The 26,539-nt window shown below is 52.7% G+C and overlaps 1 protein-coding gene across 1 annotated transcript in view; it reads left to right on the forward strand.

Annotated features, from left to right (window-relative positions):
• The window catches only part of LOC114868260 (slit homolog 1 protein-like), a 23,717-nt gene extending 609 nt beyond the window's left edge, over positions 1–23,108 (forward strand). Inside the window, exons 2-32 of the mRNA XM_029171749.3 lie at positions 8–171; positions 253–400; positions 1,233–1,304; positions 2,382–2,453; positions 2,671–2,742; positions 2,833–2,976; positions 3,061–3,224; positions 4,506–4,529; positions 4,612–4,756; positions 4,874–4,948; positions 5,022–5,165; positions 5,595–5,738; positions 5,815–5,981; positions 6,047–6,185; positions 9,137–9,205; positions 9,354–9,425; positions 9,744–9,815; positions 10,374–10,445; positions 11,349–11,512; positions 15,515–15,639; positions 15,727–15,818; positions 16,100–16,239; positions 16,655–16,748; positions 16,873–17,010; positions 17,141–17,369; positions 17,508–17,638; positions 18,531–18,685; positions 19,286–19,494; positions 19,802–19,926; positions 19,992–20,197; positions 20,338–23,108. Of these exons, the coding sequence (XP_029027582.1) occupies positions 8–171; positions 253–400; positions 1,233–1,304; positions 2,382–2,453; positions 2,671–2,742; positions 2,833–2,976; positions 3,061–3,224; positions 4,506–4,529; positions 4,612–4,756; positions 4,874–4,948; positions 5,022–5,165; positions 5,595–5,738; positions 5,815–5,981; positions 6,047–6,185; positions 9,137–9,205; positions 9,354–9,425; positions 9,744–9,815; positions 10,374–10,445; positions 11,349–11,512; positions 15,515–15,639; positions 15,727–15,818; positions 16,100–16,239; positions 16,655–16,748; positions 16,873–17,010; positions 17,141–17,369; positions 17,508–17,638; positions 18,531–18,685; positions 19,286–19,494; positions 19,802–19,926; positions 19,992–20,197; positions 20,338–20,624 (4,054 nt within the window). The 3' untranslated portion in view covers positions 20,625–23,108. The remainder of the gene's footprint in view (positions 1–7; positions 172–252; positions 401–1,232; positions 1,305–2,381; positions 2,454–2,670; positions 2,743–2,832; positions 2,977–3,060; positions 3,225–4,505; positions 4,530–4,611; positions 4,757–4,873; positions 4,949–5,021; positions 5,166–5,594; positions 5,739–5,814; positions 5,982–6,046; positions 6,186–9,136; positions 9,206–9,353; positions 9,426–9,743; positions 9,816–10,373; positions 10,446–11,348; positions 11,513–15,514; positions 15,640–15,726; positions 15,819–16,099; positions 16,240–16,654; positions 16,749–16,872; positions 17,011–17,140; positions 17,370–17,507; positions 17,639–18,530; positions 18,686–19,285; positions 19,495–19,801; positions 19,927–19,991; positions 20,198–20,337) is intronic.
• Positions 23,109–26,539: the final 3,431 nt, after the last annotated feature.

Consider the following 26,539-nt stretch of genomic DNA (forward strand, 5'->3'; position numbering starts at 1 on the left):
CCTCCAGCCGCCTTCACTCCAACTCCCTGCGGTGCGACTGCCACCTGGCCTGGCTGTCCCCATGGCTGCGGCAGCGTCCAGCTCTGGGCCTCTACACTCAGTGCAGCTCTCCTCCTGCTCTGAGAGGCCTCAACCTGGCCGAGCTGCGGAAGAGCGACTTTGCCTGCTCGGGTACGGGAGCTTAAAAGCACAGGTTTGTTCAGACCGGGGGTGATGGATGCAGCTAGAGCTGCTGTTTGTGGGTGTTTGCAGGCCATAGCGGCAGCGCCTTCGTTCAGCCCTGCAGCCTGGCGTCCGGCTCCTGTCCACCCATGTGCTCCTGCACCAACAACATCGTGGACTGTCGAGGCCGGGGCCTCACCGCCATCCCCGCCCACCTGCCAGAGGCCATGACTGAGATGTGAGTAAGCGTCGAGCCAGGACTCTCAGCAGCAGGAACCCACCACCCTGAAGCTGTCCGTCAGCGCTCGGGTGGTGGTTCTGAGAGGGAAGCAACATGCAACAACAACAACAACAACAACAACAACACAATGCAAAATGCAGATTATTTACTCCTTCTGTGGTGGCTAAACTGAAAACTCCTGAGCAAACGTTTCAAGAACTGAACACTTATTGTACTTTTTGTGGAAATCTGAAGCGTAACATGTAAATCACCCACATATACTTCATCTAATTTAAAACAAAGTGTCAAAGGTATTGTCTCATGTTCTGTAATGGACTCACCCACTTTGGACGTTATCGCCGTTATGGTCATCAGGCCAGTAGGTGCCGGCTCTACCTACTCGCTAACAGATAGCAGCTACGTTCAGCAGCTTCGGACGTTATTGTGGTTAAGCTCATGGTTAGCTAACACAATACAGCTACCCAGCGGCTAAGTTATGCTCGCTAATATAATCAAAATCTAAAACAGTCAATCCTCCCGTCTGACAACAACCGCTCAACAGCGCCTCTACTGATTGGTTTAATTATCCGAATCGTGACCTACCTTAACAATAGATGGCAGCAACCTACTGCACCTATACTCACCGCTGCCAGCAGGTAGGCTGGTACCTACAGGCCCATACGTATGGGCTGATAATGACCATTGAATGGCATGATAACGTCCCAGAACACAGGCCTGTTGAAGGAGCATCCAGCTGCGTGATGCATTTTTAACATCTCTCTCTCTCTCTCTCTCTCTCTCTCTCTCTCTCTCTCTCTCTCTCTCTCTCTCTCTCTCTCTCTCTCTCCAGTCGTCTGGAGCAGAACGGCATCAAGTCGGTTCCTCCGGGCGCCTTCACCTCCTACAAGAAGCTTCGGCGAATGTGAGTGTGTCTCGCCACGCGTTGGAAATGCCATAGTTTTAGACACGCTCCAGGACGTCAGCTAAGATGAAGGAACAAACATCTGGACTGGGACTGTATCCAGCTCCCCTGAGAGAAACCACAGGGCTGTCAGCAGAGAGGAACATCTGGGTGAACTAGAATAGAAATAAACAATACAGAGAGTTAATAATCAGTTAAAAACCATGAATGTGCTTTATGTAACATGTTGAAGCTAATGATCACGAAGGCATTCGTTGTCAGTTGTAAGTCTGTTGCCTGGAGGCAGCTCGTCTGCACCGACGCAGGGTAAAGCCTCATTCTGCCTGGAGCTGTGGTTTTGCTGCTCCACGTAACAAACGCTCCCAGTGGACGCTGAACGACGGGAAGCGTCTGGTTCATGACAGCGTGCAGTAACACGGCATCCGCTGAGGCCAGTGAGCGTCTCACGTGGTGAATCTGCTGCGTGTGTTTAAAGCAGCAATAATGCAGCTTCTCTGAGTCTCTCTCACTCCTTGGTTGTGGTTTTCCTCCTTTGTTGTTACATTATCGCAGCGAGCCGTCCAGGCACTTAAAGGGGCTGATGGCATCACCAGGCTCGCCCTCACATTCATTGCAGCAGTTCAGGGCTGAATTTGGAACAGGCACTTTGTAATCGGACATCTCCCGGTTCATCCTGCAGAAGCGAATCAGAGCTGCTCAGTTTGTCTCCAGCGCGACGCTGACGCTGCAGCTATGTCATGAAGCGGGATTCCTCCACGCTGTAAGCGCTTTTGATTAGAAAAATGAACAATAAAACCAATCATGCAGAGAAGCACATGGAAAGAAAGTCAGAAAATACCAGCACCATGAAAGTCTGCTCTGCTTCATCGGAGGAGGAACGACCACCTTCAGTCCTCCAGTCACCGTTTCCTCCATTTGTTGGGTGTTTAGCGTAGTCGCAGCACGCTGACAACAAAGGCTTAAAACAGCCAGAGTTAATAAAGACGAAACACAGGTGAAGGCATCAGCAGCTCCTAGAAACCTTTCAATACTGCAGAGTGAAGCCTTCTTCTTCTTCTTTGTGTGTGTGGTTTCTAGAGACCTGAGCAACAACCAGATATCTGAGATCGCGCCTGACGCCTTCCAAGGCCTCCGAGCTCTGAACTCTCTGTGAGTAACACCCACACGACTGAGCTCACACCTGCATTGTCCCATACTTACTACCACACAGACCCTGAGATGAATGATCTGAGGACATGTGTGTGTGTGTGTGTGTGTGTGTGTATGTGTGTGTGTGTGCGTGTGTGTGCGTGCGTGCATGCGTGCGTGTGCTTGCGTGCGTGCGTGTGTGTGTGTGTATTGTGTGTGTGTGTATCTGTGTGTGTAGGGTTCTGTACGGGAACAAGATCACGGAGCTGCCCGGCGGCGTGTTTGATGGCCTGACGTCTCTGGAGCTGCTGTAAGTCCCACTTCCTGAAGCACAGTGACTGAAGCATTTAGAAAAGCTTCAACCTCTGCAGACCCACTCAGTCTTGTTTCTTTCCTTCAGGTTACTCAACGCCAACAAGATCCACTGTATCCGAGCATCAGTGTTCAAAGATTTGGAGAACCTGGCTCTGCTGTCGCTGTACGACAATAAGATCCAGAGCTTGGCCAAAGGCACCTTCAGCTCGCTGCGCAGCATCCAGACGCTGTGAGGAACACACGGTCACGCTGCTTCTAACCCTGCTCAGCCCTGAAGCTCATCCCACTCATTTTCTCTTTGACTTCCCATCAGCCACCTGGCCCAGAACCCCTTTGTGTGCGACTGTAATGTTAAGTGGCTGGCCGACTTTCTGCGCTCGAACCCGATAGAAACCAGCGGAGCACGTTGTGCCAGCCCCCGTCGCCTGGCCAACAAACGCATTGCGCAGATCAAGAGCAACAAGTTCCGCTGCTCTGGTCAGTGTCATGAAACCTAGTACCACACCAGTAGGACCAGTACCACACCAGTATGACCAGTACAACACCAGTACAACCCTTACCACACCAGTAGGACCAGTACCACAACAGTATGACCAGTACAACACCAGTAGGACCAGTATTACCCCAGTAGGACCAGTATTACCCCAGTGTGACCAGTACCACCTTAGTAGGACCAGTATTACCCCAGTATGACCTGTATTACCCCAGTAGGACCAGTATTACCCCAGTAGGACCAGTATTACCCCGGTGTGACCAGTGTTACTCCAGTAGGACCAGTACCACCACAGTAGGACCAGTATTACCCCAGTAGGACCAGTACCACCCCAGTAGGACCAGTACCCCACAAGTAGGACCAGTATTACCCAAGTAGGACCAGTATTACGCCAGTAGGACCAGTATTACCCCAGTAGGACCAGTACAATACCAGTAGGACCAGTATTACCCCAGTAGGACCAGTACCACCCCAGTAGGACCAGTACCACACCAGTAGGACCAGTACAATACCAATAGGACCAGTATTACCCCAGTAGGACCAGTATTATCCCAGTAGGACCATTACCACCACAGTAGGACCAGTACCACCCCAGTAGGACCAGTATTACCCCAGTAGGACCAGTACCCCACAAGTAGGACCAGTATTACCCCAGTAGGACCAGTACCACCCCAGTATGACCAGTACCACACCAGTAGGACCAGTACCACCCCAGTAGGACCAGTACCCCACAGGTAGGACCAGTATTACCCCAGTAGGACCAGTACCACCCCAGTAGGACCAGTACCCCACAAGTAGGACCAGTATTACCCCAGTAGGACCAGTATTACCCCAGTAGGACCTGTACAATACCAGTAGGACCAGTATTACCCCAGTAGGACCAGTACCACCCCAGTAGGACCAGTACCACACCAGTAGGACCAGTACAATACCAGTAGGACCAGTATTACCCCAGTAGGACCAGTACCACCACAGTAGGACCAGTACCACCCCAGTAGGACCAGTATTACCCAGTAGGACCAGTACCCCACAAGTAGGACCAGTATTACCCCAGTAGTACCAGTATTACCCCAGTAGGACCAATACCACCCCAGTATGACCAGTACCACACTAGTAGGACCAGTATTATCCCAGTAGGACCAGTATTACCCCAGTATGACCAATACCACCCCAGTATGACCAGTACCACACCAGTAGGACCAGTGCGTGCATGTGTTTCGACCTTGCAGCTCACCCCCTCTCTTCTCTCTCTTCTTGTCTTCCAGCCAAGGAGCAGTATCACATCCCAGGTGAACGTTGTGCCCGTGTTTGTGCATCTCAGGGTTTTTGACTCTTCAGCAGTTTGACCCACAGAAGTTTGTGTGTGTCCAGGTTCCGACGACAGGCGTCTGAGCTACGAGTGTAACATCAAGCCGGTGTGTCCTGCTAAGTGTCGCTGTGAGGCCAACGTGGTGGACTGCTCCAACCTGCGCCTCACCAAGTTCCCCGAGCACCTTCCGTCCTCCACCGAAGAGCTGTGAGACACTGGCATTCATTCACGCTGATCTGTGGCTCCTCCGCTAACGCTAATGCTAACGCTAATGCTAACGCTAATGCTAACGCTAATGCTAATGCTGCTTTCATGTCACCGCAGGCGCCTCAACAACAACGACCTGTCGCTGCTGGAGGCCACAGGGGCCTTCAGGGGCCTGACCCAGCTCAAGAAGATGTAGGTCGCTCACACACTCCCGTCTGATGACTCACAGGATGAAAGGCTCAAACTGGCTTCTGTCCTCTTCCAGTAACCTCAGCAACAACAAAATCTCTGAGATCGAGGACGGAGCGTTTGAAGGAGCCACTTCCGTGACGGAGCTTCACCTGACGGCCAATCACCTGGAGTCGGTCCGAGGCAGCATGTTCAAAGGGATGGAGGGGCTCCGCATGCTGTGAGTTCACCTTCAGACCAGGTTCAGGGGTCTCAGGGTCCAGGGGTCGGGATCAGGGCTCGAGGCTTGGGGCTCTGAGGCATTGGGTTCAGGGGCTCAGGGTTCAAGGCTCAAGGTTCAGGGCATAGGGTTCAGGGCTCAGGATTCAGGGTCCAGGGGTCGGTGTTAGGGTCAGGGCTCGGGGCTCAAGGTTCAGGGCTCAGGGGTCAGGGCTCAGGGTTCAGGGCTCAAGGTTCAGGGTCCAGGGGTCAGGGGTCGGTGTCAGGGTCAGGGCTCGGGACTCAAGGTTCAGGGCTCAGGGGTCAGGGCTAAAGGTTCAGGGTGCAGTGTCCAGGGGTCGGGGCTCAAGGTTCAGGATTCAAGGTTCAGGACTCAGGGTTCGGGGCTCAGGGTTTGGTTTGATTTCTTGCCTAACGTTCTTGTTTACAGGATGCTGAGGAACAACCGGATCAGCTGCATCCACAACGGCAGCTTCACGGGCCTGTCCAACGTGCGGCTCCTCTCCCTGTACGACAACCAGCTGAGCAGCATCCTGCCCGGAGCGCTGGACACGCTGCCCAACCTGTCCACACTGTCAGTGCCTCACGCTCGCGTCCAGCCGCCGTCTGAGTCTGTCTGGGTCCTACCTGCCTTCCGTTGTGTCCCACAGGAACCTCCTGGCCAATCCCTTCCGCTGCGACTGCCGCCTGTCCTGGTTCGGAGCCTGGCTCCGCAGCCGGCGGATCGTGACCGGGAACCCTCGCTGCCAGAGCCCCGCCTTCCTCCGCGAGATCCCCCTGCAGGACGTGGCCGCGGCCGACTTCCGCTGCGAGGATGGTGGGCCTCACACTGGCAGGTTGGTGCCGTAGAAGGCGGCGCTGACCTCCTGTCTGTTCGTCCAGGTTCCGTGTGGGAGGACAGCAGCTGCGCTCCCGGGCCTCAGTGCCCCAACCAGTGCACCTGCATGGACACGGTGGTTCGCTGCAGCAACAAGCACCTGCAGGCTCTGCCCCGAGGCCTGCCTCGCAACGTCACCGAGCTGTGAGTCCACAGCAGCATTCACTCATCACGCCTCCATCATGCCACAATCACACCTCCATCACGCCTCCATCACGCCTCCATCACGCCACAATCACGCCTCCATCACGCCTCCATCAGGCCACAATCACGCCTCCATCACGCCACAATCACGCCTCCATCACGCCTCCATCACGCCTCCATCACGCCTCCATCACGCCACAATCACACCTCCATCACGCCACAATCACGCCTCCATCACGCTACAATCACACATCCATCACGCCACAATCACGCCTCCATCACGCCACAGTCACGCCACAATCACGCCTCCATCACGCCACAGTCACGCCTCCATCACGCCTCCATCACGCCACAATCACGCCTCCATCACACCACAATCACGCCTCCATCACGCCACAATCACGCCTCCATCACACCACAATCACGCCTCCATCACGCCTCGATCACGCCACAATCACGCCACAATCACGCCTCCATCACGCCACAATCACGCCTCCATCACGCCACAGTCACGCCTCCATCACGCCACAATCACACCTCCATCACGCCTCGATCACGCCACAATCACACCACAATCACACCTCCATCACGCCTCCATCACACCACAATCACGCCTCCATCACACCACAATCACGCCTCCATCACGCCACAATCACGCCTCCATCACGCCACAATCACGCCTCCATCACGCCTCGATCACGCCACAATCACGCCACAATCACGCCTCCATCACGCCACAATCACACCTCCATCACGCCACAATCACGCCACAATCACACCTCCATCACGCCACAATCACGCCTCCATCATGCCACAATCACGCCTCCATCACGCCACAATCACGCCTCCATCACGCCTCCATCACGCCACAATCACGCCTTCATCACGCCACAATCACGCCACAATCACACCTCCATCACGCCACAATCACGCCTCCATCACGCCACAATCACACCTCCATCACGCCACAATCACGCCACAATCACACCTCCATCACGCCACAATCACGCCTCCATCATGCCACAATCACGCCTCCATCACGCCACAATCACGCCTCCATCACGCCACAATCACGCCTCCATCACGCCACAGTCACGCCACAATCACGCCTCCATCACGCCACAGTCACGCCTCCATCACGCCACAGTCACGCCTCGATCACGCCACAATCACACCTCCATCACGCCTCCATCACGCCACAATCACGCCTCCATCACACCACAATCACGCCTCCATCACGCCACAATCACGCCTCCATCACACCACAATCACGCCTCCATCACGCCTCGATCACGCCACAATCACGCCTCCATCACGCCACAATCACGCCTCCATCACGCCACAGTCACGCCTCCATCACGCCACAATCACACCTCCATCACGCCTCCATCACACCACAATCACGCCTCCATCACACCACAATCACGCCTCCATCACACCACAATCACGCCACAATCACGCCTCCATCACGCCACAATCACGCCTTCATCACGCCTCGATCACGCCACTATCACGCCTCCATCACGCCACAATCACACCTCCATCACGCCACAATCACGCCACAATCACACCTCCATCACGCCACAATCACGCCTCCATCACGCCACAATCACGCCTCCATCACGCCACAATCACGCCTCCATCACGCCTCCATCACGCCACAATCACGCCTTCATCACGCCACAATCACGCCTCCATCACGCCACAATCACGCCTCCATCACGCCACAATCACACCTCCATCACACCACAATCACACCTCCATCACGCCACAATCACACCTCCATCACGCCACAATCACACATCCATCACGCCACAATCACACCTCCATCACGCCACAATCACGCCTCCATCACACCACAATCACGCCACAATCACGCCTCCATCACACCACAATCACGCCTCTATCACGCCACAATCACGCCTCCATCACGCCACAATCACGCCTCCATCACACCACAATCACACCTCCATCACGCCACAATCACGCCTCCATCACGCCACAATCATGCCTCCATCACGCCACAATCACTCCTCCATCACACCACAATCACACCTCCATCACACCACAATCACGCCTCCATCACGCCTCCATCACACCACAATCACGCCACAATCACGCCACAATCACGCCTCCATCACGCCACAGTCACGCCTCCATCACGCCTCCATCACGCCACAGTCACGCCTCCATCACGCCACAATCACGCCTCCATCACGCCACAATCACGCCACAGTCACGCCTCCATCACGCCACAATCACGCCTCCATCACGCCACAATCACGCCTCCATCACGCCTCCATCACGCCACAATCACGCCTCCATCACGCCACAATCATGACTCCATCACGCCACAATCACTCCTCCATCACACCACAATCACACCTCCATCACACCACAATCACGCCTCCATCACGCCTCCATCAGACCACAATCACGCCACAATCACGCCTCCATCACGCCACAGTCACGCCTCCATCACGCCTCCATCACGCCACAGTCACGCCTCCATCACGCTACAATCACACATCCATCACGCCACAATCACACATCCATCACGCCACAATCACGCCTCCATCACGCCACAATCACACCACAATCACACCTCCATCACGCCACAATCACACCTCCATCACGCTCCAATCACACATCCATCACGCCACAATCACACCTCCATCACGCCACAATCACGCCTCCATCACGCTCCAATCACACATCCATCACACCACAGTCACGCCTCCATCACGCTTCCATCACGCCACAGTCACACCTCCATCACGCCACAATCACACATCCATCACGCCACAATCACGCCTCCATCACGCCCACAATCACGCCTCCATCACGCCACAATCACACATCCATCTCGCCACAATCACGCCTCCATCACGCCTCAGTTGTGGGGTGAAGGGGTGAGGTTCTGAACATCCTGTACCTGTATGCCGTCACAGGTACCTGGATGGGAACCAGTTCACCAGCGTTCCCAGGGAGCTGGCCTCCTTCAAGTACCTGCAGCTCGTGTAAGACCAGCCCTTCTTTCTTCTTCGTTTAGTGCAAAATGATGAACAGCTGCATTAGCGGTCGCGTCCAGCAGGGGGAGGTGTTGGCGTACGGTGAGAAACGAGCTGAATTCATGTGCACTGATGAAATTGACTTTTGCCTCTGCAGAGACCTGAGCAACAATAAAATCAGCTCCCTGTCCGACGACTCCTTCTCCAATATGAGCCAACTCACCACCCTGTGAGTAACACACACACACACACGAACACACACACACACACGAACACACACACAGACACACACACACACACACTCACACACACACACACACACACACAGACACACACACACCCACACACACACACACGAACACACACACACACACACACACACACACTCACACACACACACACACACACACACACACACACACACACACACACACACACACACACACACACGAACACACACACACAGACACACAAACACAAACACACACACACAAGATGACAGCACCTCTGATTCCGGCTTTGTGTGTTTGTTCTTCTCCTGTTTCAGGATCCTGAGCTACAACTCCCTGCACTGTATCCCACCTCTGGCACTGAGTGGCCTCCGCTCTCTCAGGCTGCTGTGAGACACACACGCACGCACGCACGCACACACGCACACGCACACGCACACCCACACGCACACCCACACGCACGCACGCACGCACACACACACACACACACACACACACACGAACACACACACACAGACACACAAACACAAACACACACACACAAGATGACAGCACCTCTGATTCCGGCTTTGTGTGTTTGTTCTTCTCCTGTTTCAGGATCCTGAGCTACAACTCCCTGCACTGTATCCCCACCTCCTGGCACTGCGTGGCCCTCCGCTCTCTCAGGGCTGCTGTGAGACCCAACACGGCACGCACGCACGCACACACGCACACGCACACCCACACGCACGCACGCACGCACGCACGCACGCACGCACGCACGCACGCACGCACGCACGCACGCACACACACACACACACACACACACACACACACACACACTGGCCAAACCGCATCACTTCTCTTCTTCTCTCCATATTAATGGTCCGTCGTCTGGTTCTGGACTTGTCGGACTCGTTGTGGTCTGAGTTCGGCCCGTCGCTGACCTCCGTCTGTTTGCGTTTCAGCTCTCTCCATGGCAACGACATCTCTGAGCTGCAGCAGGGCATCTTCAGTGACGTGACCTCGCTCTCTCACCTGTAAGTGCACAAACAGACGAGACTCCCGGTTCTGATTGGATCGATCCGAGGCCTGTGTGTGTTTGTGTCTGAACATACACCTCATATTCCTCCTCCGTCACGCTTGCGAGTCACTCAGTCAAGGATGTGAGCTCGAGGTGAAGGGTTTTATGTTGGCCCGCTGAAGCGAAGCGGGACGTGGCCTCAGGGATCAGAAGCTGCTGACGCTGCAGGAACATCCCGTTTGAGCAGATTCCTGGAGCAGAGGTGACGCCTGACGGACCAGAACCGTGGCAGCAGCCGAGGCCAGAGGCTCAGGCAGATTGTGTTGATTAGAAGTCGGGGAACACAGCACGTTTTTATTTGTGTGAATCTCGAGGAAAAACAGCACAACGAGCAGCCGTGTGACGTCACATCTCCAGTGGATGGAGGCGTTTTTCCTGGTTCTGGTGCAGCTACAGACTTTAATGAGCAGAACTGAACATGTGACACCTCGCCCTCGTTCTGTGTTACACGATGCCACTCGTGTCTGATAATCAACTGAATCAGTGGAGCTGATCCTAATTACTGTCCTCACCTTATTTATTGTCTGGTGTCGAACAGCTGTGGGGTCTGACGGCGCCCCCGTGTGGTTCTGGGAGGAAGTGCAGCTCCTTCCTTTTTCCACCTCACTTTTACTTTTCATTTTCTTCTTGTTCCTTTGCAGTTTTTAATTCTCGCTTTCATATCTTCATGCCTGATGCAGCTTTTCTCTCCATCTTTTGCTCTTCCTGTTCTCTGTAATTTCTTCTACCTCGTCTGACGTCCTGTAAAACAGACGTGTTTACACGTAGGAATCAGCGCAAATACGTCCTGTTATTTCTAGGCTGTTCTTATTAATAACAATGACCGCGTCGGACTGAAGCGCGTCTCCCTCTCGCGCAGCGCCATCGGAGCCAACCCTCTGTACTGCGACTGCCGCCTGCTGTGGCTCTCAGACTGGGTGAAGAGCGGCTACAAGGAGCCGGGCATCGCCCGCTGCGCCGGGCCCCGCGGCCTGGAGGGCAAGCTGCTGCTCACCACGCCGGCCGAACACTTCCGCTGCGAGGGTAAGAACCGACGGAACCGAGCGGCCCGGTCCAACGCGCACCCACTGACGCTGCAAAGTTAATGAGCTTCTTTCCTCCTGCGTGATGCGGTCGCTTCTCTGTCTATAAGACGGCGGAGCAGAACAAACACCCACATTCTGTCTTTGCTTCTTAATAGATGGTTTAATAAAGGGCTTATTTTTAGTCGGTGTGACCTTCATCAGTGCTCGGCTGCTCTCACTCCCACACACCTGTCACAACTAAAGACGCCGCCGCGTCTTTAGCCGCCGAGTAAAATCTAAAAGTATGTCGTAATTAATTAGTGCCGCTGAATGCAAACATCCTGCGTATTATTACAATAAGATATGTTAATATATGAGAGTTTGAACATACAGTATATTTGAATAAATTCATGATCTAAACAAAGCACCTTAATAAGTAAAAACTGTCTGTGACCGACAGTTGAGCAGAAAATATCGCAGATAAATATAATGTTACAGCAAACCATGAAAGCGTGACGCTGATATGAAATGATGTGCTGCTGCGGTGTCTGCACTTGTTAAGTGTGAGTCAGGCCCAGCTCTCACCAATCATCCTCTGTCTGCTGTGTCTCATCAGCCGTGCACACCTGGACTCCTTCAGTCCAGTGATCCGTCCGGGTTCTAGTGAAGGTCTCAGATCCGTCCAGGTTTGAGCTGAGATCTCAGCTCTGTCCAGGTTCCAGTGAAGGTCTCAGATCTGTCCGGGTTCCAGTGAAGATCTCAGCTCTGTCCGGGTTCCAGTGAAGGTCTCAGATCTGTCCGGGTTCCAGTGAAGGTCTCAGATCCATCCAGGTTCCAGTGGAGGTCTCAGATCTGTCGAGATTCTAGTGAAGGTCTCAGATTCGTCCAGGTTTGAGCTGAGATCTCAGCTCTGTCCAGGTTCCAGTGAAGGTCTTAGATCTGTCTGGGTTCCAGTGAAGGTCTCAGATCCGTCCAGGTTCCAGTGAAGGTCTCAGATCTGTGCGGGTTCTAGTGAAGGTCTCAGATCTGTCCGAGTTCCAGTGAAGGTCTCAGATCTGTGCGGGTTCTAGTGAAGGTCTCAGCTCTGTCCAGGTTCTAGTGAAGGTCTCAGATCTGTCCGGGTTCCAGTGAAGGTCTCAGATCCATCCAGGTTCCAGTGGAGGTCTCAGATCTGTTGAGATTCTAGTGAAGGTCTCAGATTCGTCCAGGTTTGAGCTGAGATCTCAGCTCTGTCCAGGTTCCAGTGAAGGTCTTAGATCTGTCTGGGTTCCAGTGAAGGTCTCAGATCCGTCCGGGTTCCAGTGAAGGTCTCAGATCCGTCCGGGTTCTAGTGAAGGTCTCAGATCCGTCCAGGTTTGAGCTGAGATCTCAGCTCTGTCCAGGTTCCAGTGGAGGTCTCAGATCTGTACAGGTTCTAGTGGAGGTCTCAGATCTGTCCGGGTTCTAGTGAAGGTCTCAGAATCTGGTCTGGGGTTCCCTTGGAGGGTCCTAGATCTGTCAGGGGTTCTAGTGGAGGTCGTCAGCTCTGTCCAGGTTCAAGTAAAGGTCTCAAGATCCATCCCGGTTCCAGTGAAGGTCTGCCAGCTCTGTCCAGGTTCCAGTGAAGGTCTAGATCTGTCCGGGTCTAGTGAAGGTCTCAGATCCGTCGGGATTCTAGTGAAGGTCTCAGATCCGTCCAGGTTTGAGCTGAGATCTCAGCTCTGTCCAGGTTCCAGTGGAGGTCTCAGATCTGTCCAGGTTCTAGTGGAGGTCTCAGATCTGTCCGGGTTCTAGTGAAGGTCTCAGATCTGTCTGGGTTCCAGTGGAGGTCCTAGATCTGTCCAGGTTCTAGTGGAGGTCTCAGCTCTGTCCAGGTTCCAGTGAAGGTCTCAGATCCATCCCGGTTCCAGTGAAGGTCTCAGATCTGTACAGGTTCCAGTGAAGGTCTCAGATCCGTCCAGGTTTGAGCTGAGATCTCAGCTCTGTCCAGGTTCCAGTGAAGGTCTTAGATCTGTACAGGTTCAAGTGAAGGTCTCAGATCTGTCCGGGTTCTAGTGAAGGTCTCAGATCCGTCGGGGTTCTAGTGAAGGTCTCAGATCCGTCCAGGTTTGAGCTGAGATCTCAGCTCTGTCCAGGTTCCAGTGAAGGTCTCAGATCTGTCCGGGTTCCAGTGAAGATCTCAGATCTGTCCAGATTATAGTGGAGGTCTCAGATCTGTCCGGGGTTCTAGTGAAGGTCTCAGATCCGTTTGGGTTCCAGTGAAGGTCTCAGACCCGTCCAGGTTCTTGTGAAGGTCTCAGATCTGTCCGGGGTTCCAGTGAAGGTCTCAGATCCATCCAGGTTCCAGTGGAGGTCTCAGATCTGTCGAGATTCTAGTGAAGGTCTCAGATTCGTCCAGGTTTGAGCTGAGATCTCAGCTCTGTCCAGGTTCCAGTGAAGGTCTTAGATCTGTCTGGGTTCCAGTGAAGGTCTCAGATCCGTCCGGGTTCTAGTGAAGGTCTCAGATCCGTCCAGGTTTGAGCTGAGATCTCAGCTCTGTCCAGGTTCCAGTGGAGGTCTCAGATCTGTACAGGTTCTAGTGGAGGTCTCAGATCTGTCCGGGTTCTAGTGAAGGTCTCAGATCTGTCTGGGTTCCCTTGGAGGTCCTAGATCTGTCCAGGTTCTAGTGGAGGTCTCAGCTCTGTCCAGGTTCCAGTGAAGGTCTCAGATCCATCCCGGTTCCAGTGAAGGTCTCAGCTCTGTCCAGGTTCCAGTGAAGGTCTCAGATCTGTCCGGGTTCTAGTGAAGGTCTCAGATCCGTCGGGATTCTAGTGAAGGTCTCAGATCCGTCCAGGTTTGAGCTGAGATCTCAGCTCTGTCCAGGTTCCAGTGGAGGTCTCAGATCTGTCCAGGTTCTAGTGGAGGTCTCAGATCTGTCCGGGTTCTAGTGAAGGTCTCAGATCCGTCGGGGTTCTAGTGAAGGTCTCAGATCCGTCCAGGTTTGAGCTGAGATCTCAGCTCTGTCCAGGTTCCAGTGAAGGTCTCAGATCTGTCCGGGTTCCAGTGAAGATCTCAGATCTGTCCAGATTATAGTGGAGGTCTCAGATCTGTCCGGGGTTCTAGTGAAGGTCTCAGATCCGTTTGGGTTCCAGTGAAGGTCTCAGACCCGTCCAGGTTCTTGTGAAGGTCTCAGATCTGTCCGGGGTTCCAGTGAAGGTCTCAGATCCATCCAGGTTCCAGTGGAGGTCTCAGATCTGTCGAGATTCTAGTGAAGGTCTCAGATTCGTCCAGGTTTGAGCTGAGATCTCAGCTCTGTCCAGGTTCCAGTGAAGGTCTTAGATCTGTCCGGGTTCCAGTGAAGGTCTCAGATCTGTCCGGGTTCCAGTGAAGGTCTCAGATCTGTCTGGATTCCATTGAAGCTCTCAGATTTGTTCAGGTTCCACTGGAGGTCTCAGATCTGTTCAGGTTCCAGTGGAGGTCTCAGATCTGTCCGGGTTCCAGTGAAGGTCTCAGATCCGTCCAGGTTCCAGTGAAGGTCTCAGATCTTTCCAGGGTTCTAGTGAAGGTCTCTGATCCGTTCGGGTTCCAGTGAAAGTCTCAGAACTGTCCGGGTTCCAGTGGAGGTCTCAGATCCATCCAGGTTCCAGTGGAGGTCTCAGATTTCTGAAGTATCCGTGCTTGCGCCTTTAGTCCTCACGGCTCTGTTCCTGCTGCAGTTAAACGCTAGCTGTTTGAATTTGCAGCTGTGCTGCAGTAAGTCCCCTCTTTTCTGTCTGACGATGATTTTAACTAGCTTGTGTTTTGTGTAGCTCTCGTCAGACTATTGTGTAACTGTGTGTTAGCGTCATTCCCCTCATGGTGTGACACCACTGTAAAGGTTCGCTCCCTCATTCTCTCACTGCTTCCTGTCCTGCTTTACCATCTGTATTTGTTTCTTTCTGCTGCAGGTTTGTGTCTCTGCTCGTTACAACCTGGCGAGTGGTGAATCTGTCGTCTGTGAAGTGTTAATATAAAAACCCGCTTGCTTCTCGTTCCATCCGCCGAACGCTTTCCCTGTTGTCAGGTCCCGTGGAGGCGTCTGTTCGGGCCAAATGCAGCCCGTGCGTGTCGTCCCCGTGTGAGAACCAGGGCGTCTGCGAGGCCCAGCCCACCGCCGCGTACACCTGTACCTGCGCGGCCGGCTTCACGGTACGCGGTGGGCGCGCGGTCCGGGGTCCGAGCACGGTACCGAAGCTCAGTCGCAGCGCGGTGCTGATCCACTGTCTGTGATCTCAGGGGAGTAACTGCGAGACCCCAGTGGACGCGTGTGCCAGCAACCCCTGCACCAACGGAGGGAGCTGCCTGAGCGAGCAGCACACCGGCTTCAGGTGAGCAGTGCATCATGGGTAACGACCGCCAGGAGTACCAGACTCGCTTTCCTAAGGCGAAGTGCTAAAGTCCTGATTGTCGCTGGTTTTTAAGAGGCTTTCCACAAACGAAGCCGACGTCTCACCGCTCTGGGCTTCGGCCGCTGCCAGACACAACATCACACGTTGCTGCTGCTTTGCTGCATTTGACACCTTAAAGCGTTAATAGGCAAAATTGTTGGAGAAGTAATGAATTCTCAGTTTGTGTTGGCTGCGCGCTGACTTCCTGCTTCTGTCTCCAGCTGCGTCTGTGCGTTCGGTTTCCACGGGACCTTCTGCGAGGTCAACGCCGACGACTGTCAGGACCACGGCTGCGAGAACGAGGCCTCCTGCGTGGACGGAGTGGGCAACTACACCTGCCTGTGCCCCCCCGGCTTCAGCGGTAGGAGGCCGTGGGCCCATGCTACTGCATGCTACTGCATGCTACATGCTACATGCTACTGCATGCTACATGCTACTGCATGCTACTGCATGCTACATGCTACTGCATGCTACATGCTACTGCATGCTACTGCATGCTACATGCTACTGCATGCTACTGCATGCTACATGCTACTGCATGCTACATGCTACTGCATGCTACTGCATGCTACATGCTACTGCATGCTACTCCATGCTACTGCATGCTGCATGCTCCATGCTACTGCATGCTCCATGCTACTGCATGCTACATGCTACATGCTACTACATGCCACTACATGCTACTGCATGATACGTGCTACATGCTACTGCATGCTACATGCTACTGCATGCTACCTGATCAGTACGTGATCATAACAGTGTCTACTCCCTGTCAGGTCTGTTCTGTGAGGAGGAGGAGAGCGTGTGCTCCCCTGGTAGAAACCGCTGCCAGCACCAGTCCACCTGTGTGGTGACTCCCAACGGGCCCAGGTGACACACACACACACACACACACACACACACACACACACACACACACACACACACACACACACACACACACACACACACGCTCCAAGCCCACCAGTGTAACCAGCGTGCGTTCCTGCTGCAGGTGTGTGTGTCTTCCAGGCTGGGTGGGTCCAGACTGTGGCATCGACTACAACGAGTGTGTGGATCATCGCTGTCAGAACGGAGCTCAGTGTATCGACCATCTGGACGGATACAGCTGTGTGTGTCCACAAGGATTCAGGTACTGGGAATGATGGGAATGCTGGGAACCCACAGAGTGGATCCCAAAGGCCACAGTCACGTGTGGGTCTGGTACCAGTAGCCCTCGTTCGTAGCAGCTGCTGTTGAGTCTCTGCTCTCCTGCTCCTCAGCGGCGTCTTCTGTGAGGCGGCCCTTCCTTCTTCCTCGCCCTGCCAGCTGGCCTCGTGTCAGAACGGCGCCTCCTGTGAGGAGAAGGAGGGAGCCGCGGTGTGCCAGTGTCTGCCGGGCTTCGAGGGTCAGAGCTGCGAGAAGCTGGTCAGCGTCAATTTTGTCGACAGGGACTCTTATGTTCAGCTGCAAGACGTGAAGAACTGGCCCCAAGCCAACATCACGCTGCAGGTGAGGCTGGACACACATGCAGGTGCACACACACACACACACACACACACACACACACACACACACACACACACACACACACACACACACACACACACACACACACACACACACACACACGGTGTCCTTGTGCTTCAGGTGTCCACAGCCGAGGACAACGGCATCCTGCTCTACAACGGAGACAACGAGCCCATCGCTGTAGAGCTGCACCAGGGTCACGTGAGGGTGACCTACGACCCCGGGAACCAGCCTGCCACCGCCATCTACAGGTACGATGCAGGGGTCCATGTGTCTAAAACACCTGTAGACAAACAGGGACTCATCCTCCATCTGCCCTCGTGCCTTTGAGCAGGACTGTGACATGAGAAATGCCTCCACTGCCCCGTCCACAGTCTCACACCGTGTCCTAATAACCAGCTTCATGAAGCCGCACCTGCAGCAGAGCAGCCTGTTCAGCATCACACTTGACCGTGAGACTCCAGCAGCGGCTCCGCGTTGATTACTGAGTTCTCGCCATCGCGTTTCAAAGCCTGAGTGTTGCTCGAGCTCCGTCAGGCTCTCGGCTCGGCTCGGCGTAGCCCGGCAACCATCCTGCACCATCCGCGCCGTTGCTCAGAGAAAGTCCTGGCATTTGGGCTTGTGGCCAGATGAGATTCAGGCTTAATCACAGACGCAGCCAGAGGACACTTGAAGCTGAGTGTCTACTTGATCAGGTGTCGAGTGCTTAAATGTTTGGAAGGTTCACAGTTAAGGAGGAGGCTCAGCCAGTCGGAGGCACACACACACACGCACGCACACACACACGCGCGCAAACACACACACACACATACACACACACGCGCGCAAACACACACACACACGCGCAAACACACACGCAAACACGCGTGCAAACACACACAGAACACACACACACCCTGCCTGTTTGTGCAACGTAGACCACGATAAGACTGTGGAGCTTGGAAGCAGCAGGACTGAGGAGCGACAAGGACGAGACTCACTGGACTCACTGGACTCTGGCTGCAGGCGATGTCCTGCTCTTCAGCAGCTTCAGCTGCGTCGGTGCGATGGAGACTGCGCCCCCTAGTGCTCAGATCCCTCTTGTCGCCGGTTTAATGGCTCACATTCTGTGACGTAACCTAAGTTCCAGCTTTCTGTCGACAGCGCTGAGACTGTGAACGACGGGCGCTTCCACACCGTGGAGCTGGTGACCTTCAACCGAATGGTGAACCTGTCGGTGGACGGAGGGGAGCCCACGACGCTGGACAGTCAGGGGCAGAGCCCGCCGGCCACGAGGGAGGCTCCTCTCTACGTGGGAGGTAGTGAGGGATGGGGGAGGCGGAGGCCTGAGGGCGTTCCTGGGCGTCACACGTGTGTGCGTGTGTGTGTCTGTGTGTGTGTGTGTGTGTGTGTGTGTGTGCGTGTGTGTGTCTGTGTGTGTGTGTGCGCGTGTGTCTGTGTGTGTGTGTGTGTGTCTGTGTGTGTCTGTGTCTGTGTGTGTGCGTGTGTGTGTGTGTGTGTGTGTGTCTGTGTGTGTGCGTGTGTCTGTGTGTGTGTGTGTGTGTGCATGCATGCGTGTGTCTGTGTGTGTGCGTGTGTGCGTGTGTGTCTGTGTGTGTGCGTGCATCCGCGTGTGTGTGTGCGTATGTGCGTGTGTGTCTGTGTGTGTGTGTGTGTGCGTGTGTCTGTGTGTGTGCGTGCATCCGCGTGTGTGTGTCTGTGTGTGTGTGTGTGTCTGTGTGTGTGCGTGTGTGTCTGTGTGTGTGTGTGTGTGCGTGCGTGTGTCTGTGTGTGTGCGTGCATCCGCGTGTGTGTGTCTGTGTGTCTGTGTGTGTGTGTGTGTGTGTGTGTGTGTCTGTGTGTGTGTGTGTCTGTGTGTGTCTGTGTGTGTGTGTGCGTGTGTGTGTCTGTGTGTGCAGGCATGCCGGAGGAGGTGGTTCCCGCCTCGCTTGGCCCCTCCCACGCCTTCAACACGTCCAGCTTCCACGGCTGCATCAGGAACCTGTACATCAACCACGAGCTGCAGGACTTCACCCGCAGCCACATGAAGCCGGGGGTGGAGCCGGGCTGCCGGGCCTGTCGCCGGTTCTACTGCCTGCACGGCGTGTGCCGGCCCGGCGCCGCTCAGGTAGGAGCCGTCTGCTGCTCAGGCGCTCGTCTCCATCTTTCCTTGAACAGCTCAATAGCTGGGGCCTCTTGTGACATGTAATGCATCAGAAATATTCCTGAGGTGAAGAACACTCCAAGTTTCTTCTTCTCTTTGCTGCGGCGAAACACACTGCTGCAGCTCTGAAGGGCTCTCGTGTCCTGCTCTCGTTCCGGAGCAGAGACGCTGAGAGGGTTGAGGGACGCCGGCAGCAGAACGCAGAAGGTTAATGGGGTTTTATGTGAGCGCGTCTTCTATTGTGCTGGTGTAAACATGAACCCTCTCACAGGGGCCCCAGTGTCAGTGCCAGGCGGGCTGGACCGGAGAGCACTGTGACCAGCCCACAGCAGGCGGCCCCGGTGGAGTGGATGCGGTCACCGCGGCAACAGGCGTCAACCTGTGCCTCAGCAGCAAGTGAGTGCGCACGAATAACAGGCAGGACTCCAGCAGTCGCAGGGTTAACGGCTGCTTCCCTCCAGGTGTGTTAACGGCGCCTGCGTGGCGCTGGACGCTCACACGTACCGCTGCCAGTGCCAGGACGGGTTCGGCGGGCCGCTGTGTAACCTGCAGACCGGACCCTCGGCCTCCTGCCGGCGCCGCTGTCTGCACGGCCGCTGTGAAGCCACGGAGGACGGGGAGCGCTGCCTGTGTGAGCAGGGCTTCGCCGGGGAGAGCTGCGACGTGGGTGAGAAGCTCCCTTTGGTCCCGGTCCGGTCCCGGATGATGCTTTAAATCCACATACATCATCTATGGAGTTAGTTAGTCAGTTCTTCTTTTTGTGACCCTGACTCAGCATTTCACAGGATGTTTCTGTGTGTTTAACAGAGTCTTTGTGTCGAGGAGAACCGGTCCGAGATTATCACCGAGTGCAGCACGGCTCTGTCCTCTGCCAGACCTCCAGGCCGTTCTCCTGGGTGGAATGCCAGGGCCGCTGCCAGCCGGGGGCCGGGCCGAGGGCCGGGCCGGGGGCCGGGCCGGGCCTCCCCGCCTCCTCCTGCTGTTCTCCTCTGAGGATCCGGCGCCGGCGACTCGCCTTCGAATGCGACGACGGCACCTCGTTTACACAGGACGTGGAGAAGCCTGTGGAATGTGGCTGCAAGGAGTGTGTGTAGTCACACACACACACACACACACACACACACACACACACACACACACACACACACACACACACACACACACACAGGTACACACACTGTTGGGATGAAATCACTGATAAAGGACGTTTGTGGTGATGCAGTTTTGTAAGACAGTTCTTCCCTTTCGAGACAAAATCAACGCGTCGACCTCATCTTCGTCATCCTCATCTTCACCTGCTGCAGAGGAACCTACTTCCTAACCCTCATCCTCATCGATGCTCGTGTTGAAACTAATCTCCTTGAGTCTTGTCTCGTCTGCCGGTTGAATGCTGCTGCAGACGTGCTGGTTTTCAGTCACGAGGTCTTTCTTCGATGCTGAAGGCTGAAGTGTCCGTTTGATGTTCAAGTGGCTGAAGCTGCGACAGGTTTACTCATTGAAACAGGTGCAGCAGAGCAGGAAACCGTCGGCCTGTTGTCAGCTCCACAGAAGTGTGTGCCACGGCCACGAGTACCGCACAATGACAGACGGACCCTGCAGCAATTATTTGTCTTCAAAGAAGCAGGGGTTTAGTAATAACATCAGTGGAACTCTATACACATCTATTCTTCGACCACTAATTAAATATGAACCTATTTCAAAATAGAAAACATTAAAAAAGCACACAAACTGATTTGCAGGCCTGAAAACAGCAGAACAACTAAAACTGATGCTGTTAAATGTTGACGTCCTAAAAAATAAATTAAATTAAAATCATATTTTGTTAGCTGTCAACGACCTAATCTTTCTATTTCGATGTAATCATGCCTCTAAATGTCATACACGCAATCACACGTGAAGCAACATGTTGAGCGGCTTTTCAAAGCGAATCGCTTCCTGTTTGTTGGGCTGCGAGAGGTTTAATCAGTTTCCTATTAAATATGCTCATTTCATAACATTTGATGTGACTAGACAGAAATATTGAGCATCGCGCTTCCAGGAAGATGCCGCGTGCGTAAGAGCAGTGCTGCAGTTAATTTCCATTAGATTTATCATGAATAAGCTGCTACCTTGGGAACCATTTTCACTCCTGGCGGGTAATTAGAAGAACGACGCGTGTTCCGTTAAAAACGGCAGCAGCTCAAACGTCAGCACAGACACGAGTCTGCAAGCGCCTGCTGCAGTCAATTAGCAAATAGCTCATTAGCAGCTAGTCAGGAGGTCAAAGGTCGTGAGGGTCACAGGGCCACCAGAGGGGTCATGGCCGTTCGAGACGTCTCCTGTCTTCACGAGGACGTGAAGGTCACAGCTGGAGACTGGAGCTCTGTTTGGTGCTGATCCAAACCCGTCTAACTGACGTTTAAACCTGCTTTCATTGACTATTTAACTTGATAATATCACAACTTCATTGACCTGTCTGGCCATTTGGTATCACGCCTGTGCTTATTGTTACCTGATCACAGTCCCTGAACCTGAACGAGCATCGTGGAACTTCCACTGATGTAATGAAAGGCGGTGAAGTGTCCGGGAGCAGCTTATTCAATTCTTTTGTCAACACATTCGCAGCTTGACATTTGCCTAAATTAGCAACACGCTCACGCTCATTATGCTGTAATGTGACTTATTAGAAGTTTGGATTTAGCAGAGACAAGGTTGCAAATTTACTTTGTGAAAGCATTTAAAGAGCTGAATTACTTCTGGTTCCACCATGTGTTTTGTTTCTATTTGCTGATTTTATTGTTTGCCAAAAACATCTGAACTCAAATATTCCATTTTTCCATTGTGATAAAAAAGAAGCCTGTGTTTGTGTTTATTGGGGCAGTAAACAGAGAGAGGGCTCATTCTGTCCAGAACCCAATGTCTTTGTTTATTCGCATTTTAATTCTTGTTCATTTTAGTTTGGACCCGGGTTCCTTCAGCTTTCGGAGACTTTTCCGCAGCATAAACTCCCTTAAAGTTGTCTCCTTCAGCCACAGGGTGAAGGATGGGGTCGTGTTTTGTGGTTGAGGCCTCTACAGATCTGTGCGTTTGTGCGTCTGTCACCGTCCTTGATTGTCTTCATTTCATCTTCATTTTGTTTGTTTGGATCAAACGTTTTCTCCATTTGTCAGAAGAGCCATTGAACACATCACACAAACAGAAATTGTAGCTTTTATATACGGGACGATATGCTATTTATATGGATGTGAAACAAAAATAAAGGGGCGCGTTAGTAGTTTTAACATGTTTGTTTTTTAAGTAATATTTCCATCACACAGACTTAAACTAATGTGACTAATTATTCTAACTGCATATTCATACAGTACCAGCCTAACAGATTGTAATATATATAAGCTTATATATGTGTTTGGTTTCCTCATAGTATTTTTATATGTTGAAGATGTTGTCACTGTATCATTTGTTAGAAAAATGTTTTCAGTTGCCAAAAACCAAACTGGGAATTTGACAGATTTAAAGCAAATGTTTTGGTTTTGTTGAGTCTCACCTGAAGTAGTGCTTCGTTTTCCTATTTATTTAAATAAAGAGCTGTTCCTCCTCCGCTGCTTCCCCTTTTCTCGTTCTTATCACACTTGACATTGGCTCTTGTTTTCTATCTGTTGCTCTGACCTTTGACCTTGTTGTGCCGCGGCCGTCTCGCATCCAGGCTGGGCTGAGGAGACGTGACGAGAAACGGAGTTAATGGAATCAGATGAGTGAGGGATGGAGGATGGGAGGCTGGTTTTACAGGGGACTCAGTGAGGGCAGCAAAGAGACGGAGGGCAGAGGATGGGAGGATGGCTGCAGAAGAAAGAGAGGAAGACGGATGTCCCTTTGGGACGGGGGCAGCGCTCTGAGACTGAAGCCGTTTAATGAAACAGTGATTTATGCATCCCTGCGTAACCATAAAACATAATATATACCCCCATCGGCTCTGACAGAGTCCCTCCTCCCCCAACACTCACACCCTTTCAAGCTGCTGCATCTCTCCATCCTCCCCCACCTCCACCTCTGCAGCCCATCCAGCCCCCCCCCTTCACCACCATCTTCACCCCTTCCCCCTCTCGCCTCCTCTCATTCTGTCTCTCTGTGTCTTTAACATCACGCCAGCAGCGTCGTCCCAACCCCCCAAATCTCAATAAAGTCCCTGCATCTTCTCACACCGACGATCATTCGCACACAAAAGGGACGACTAAACTACAGTCGCGCAGGCAGCGCAGTAAAAGACGGCAGGATGATTGTCAGCAGCGATTGATCATCTACGGACTGACTGAAGTGTTTGTCCTCCAGCTGGATGAAAAGGAAACAATGCGTCCAATCTGGCCAAAAGTAGATCTGCTGCCAGTGTTTGCACAAAATACACACAATTAGTTGCGTGACTGCGTTTCGGTGCGAAGAGAAACTTGGAAGAGCAAACAAAATGCATTTAATCTCTGAGGGGAAATAGGTTCATTAAAGCAAAAGCAAAACAAACAGTAAGTGTGACACTCATGAGCTGTTTTTCACTGACAGACTGTCACAACGCGTGATGTGAGTGATGCTGCGGATGCACCCAGCGCTGCGCTCCTCGAGACCAACTTCACAGCCTCCGAAATGCCTCGCAGTTCAATCAGCAGCTGAACAAAGAGCCCGCGGCTCCGTGAGCAGCGCGGCTGCCTCGCTAAAGCGCGTGCACCTTAATATGGAGCTTCAGCGTCCACATCCATTCAGCGGAGTTGGGAGTGAAGATTCCAATTCTAAAAGCTGATCACGTCCAAGTTTGACCCTGTCAGACTGTGAGAAACGGCCCAACGAGGCTCCTTCAAAACAAAGCATCCAGGCCGCTGCCGCGCCGGTACCTGCAGCAGCGCACGCCCACGTGCACGCCCACGTGCACGCCCACGTGCACGCCCACGTGCACGCCCACGTGCACGTGCACCGCACTCCTTGGGCCGGGACGCACCGCGGCCGCAGCCTCCTGGAGCCTCTCACTTTAATTCACAGGATTTCAGCTGCTCCTGCTTCAGCTTCAGCTCAGCCTCAGTGGAGTCTGTGCTTGTTTCTCCACGCGTTCACACTGACTCAGTTTTGTTAATGGGCCTAAAAAAGAGGTCGTCGCTCTGTGTTGAACCTCAGTTTGTTTATTTTATCTGAAAATGTCAACGAGATCAAGACAATAGGAACATTTTCAATTCAACCACTGAGTCATGTCCTTAAAGCCTGTTTTGATTTGGTTTCTCTTTGCGTCACAATCTTTATGAAAACGAATGAGGCTTTTCAGGATTTCAACACTTTGTCCTGAACCTTTATTTCACCTTTTGTGAAAAACGTTTCACCTCAAAAAAATTAAACAAAACCATTTTTACCTCTGGAACCAAAAGTTCCAGACTTTTTGTTTGAACGTCTTGGCTTTTGGTTTCAGGCTCCTCTACATGTACGTTAACCCTTGCTCTGTTTCTTCTCCTCCTGCTTTTTTTGGATGTCGCTCACGGGCTCCGTGAGTTTTCCACAGGCTGGACTCCTTCTTCTCCTTTCCTTGTTTCCTCTCCTTTTACCTTCTCCTTCCTACTTGTTTGCTCTCCTGAAGTTCCTCCTTCTCTCCCTTTTCTCCTTGTCTCCTCTCTCTCATCTTACTGATTATTGATCCCCTTCCTTTATATTTACCATCAAATTAGCTCTTTTGTCCATTTCACTCCATCTCGTCCTTCTTTTTTTCTATTACTCTCCCTCTTGTGCTTTTTATTCCATTTCTTTGTCCTTGTTTATTAACCACTTTCATGAATTCACTTTTTTGTATGTGATTGTTGTAGTTTTAGCCATGTCACATTTTTGCAGATTTCTTCTGATTTCTCCTCATACCGTCACTTAGTTTCTTCTGCTCTTCTCACATCCTGTTTTTAAACATTCCTGCTTTTCCTCTCCTTCTCCTTCATTACTCTGGTATTTTCTTTATCTGTCTCTCGTTTTTCCAGCCCACGCACACTTTCCTTTTCTCCTCCTCCTTTTGTTTCCCCTGTATCATCACCTCTTTCTCTGCTTTGTTCTCGTCTTTCTTCTTCCGTCATCCCCTTCTTCTTTGTTCACTCCCTTCCTCCCCTCTTGCTTTCTCCTCCATACGTCCACTCTCTCCCTCTTTCATCTCTTCCCATGCAGATCTCCTTGCCGTAGAGCAGATGTGTTTTTATTGATATGATCATGGTTAGTGGTCTCCAGGTGCTCATTAGATTCACAGTATAACCTCCTGCAGCCAGCGGCCCAAATTACACGCGTGCACATGCAGACACACACACACACACACACACACACACACACACACACACACACACACACACACACACACACACACACACACACACACACACACACACACACAGCGGCTATTGCATATTGCATCTCTTTCATACAGCAACGGCTAACAAGAAACAAAAGAAGAGGGAGTGGGAGAGCGAGAACGATGGTAAGATAAAAGATGAGATGAACAGAGGAGACCGTTTAAGGGAGAAGGATAAAGGAAGCTAGGTTGAGTAGGAGAGAAAGGAATTATGGGGGAAGGGGCTTGAGACCGCTGCAGGCAAACAGTTGCCAAAAGAAGGAGCTGAAACTATCAAGGTGACCTGGGAGGAGTTGGAGAAGAAAGAAAGAAATTATTAGCATAAAATAAAATAAAAAGCTGCCATCAGTCCCCTACAGAACAGTAGTTTCTACCGTTTTCAATTAGATTTGACCTTGTTTAACATTTGCTCTCCTTTAAATGTGTTAAATGAAGTTGCAATTGTGAGGTTTTCATTATGTCGCCCCGAAAAGGTTCCTTTATTTTTAGTGTCACGGTCACAACGTGGAGAAGCTGCACACGTCCAATCAGACGGCTGAGGCTGGAGGGAGCCTGGAGGTCTGAGGAGGTGCTGCTGTCTCACCTCCTGCTTAGAAAGGTTCACCACGGCTTCAGAGCGCCACAGCGTATGATGACTTTCACACTGCATGAGTCAAGGAAGCTATTGTTCTATAGTCTATTTAT

The sequence above is a fragment of the Betta splendens genome, chromosome 1, assembly GCF_900634795.4.
Source record: "Betta splendens chromosome 1, fBetSpl5.4, whole genome shotgun sequence".
Classification (NCBI taxonomy): Eukaryota; Metazoa; Chordata; class Actinopteri; order Anabantiformes; family Osphronemidae; genus Betta; species Betta splendens.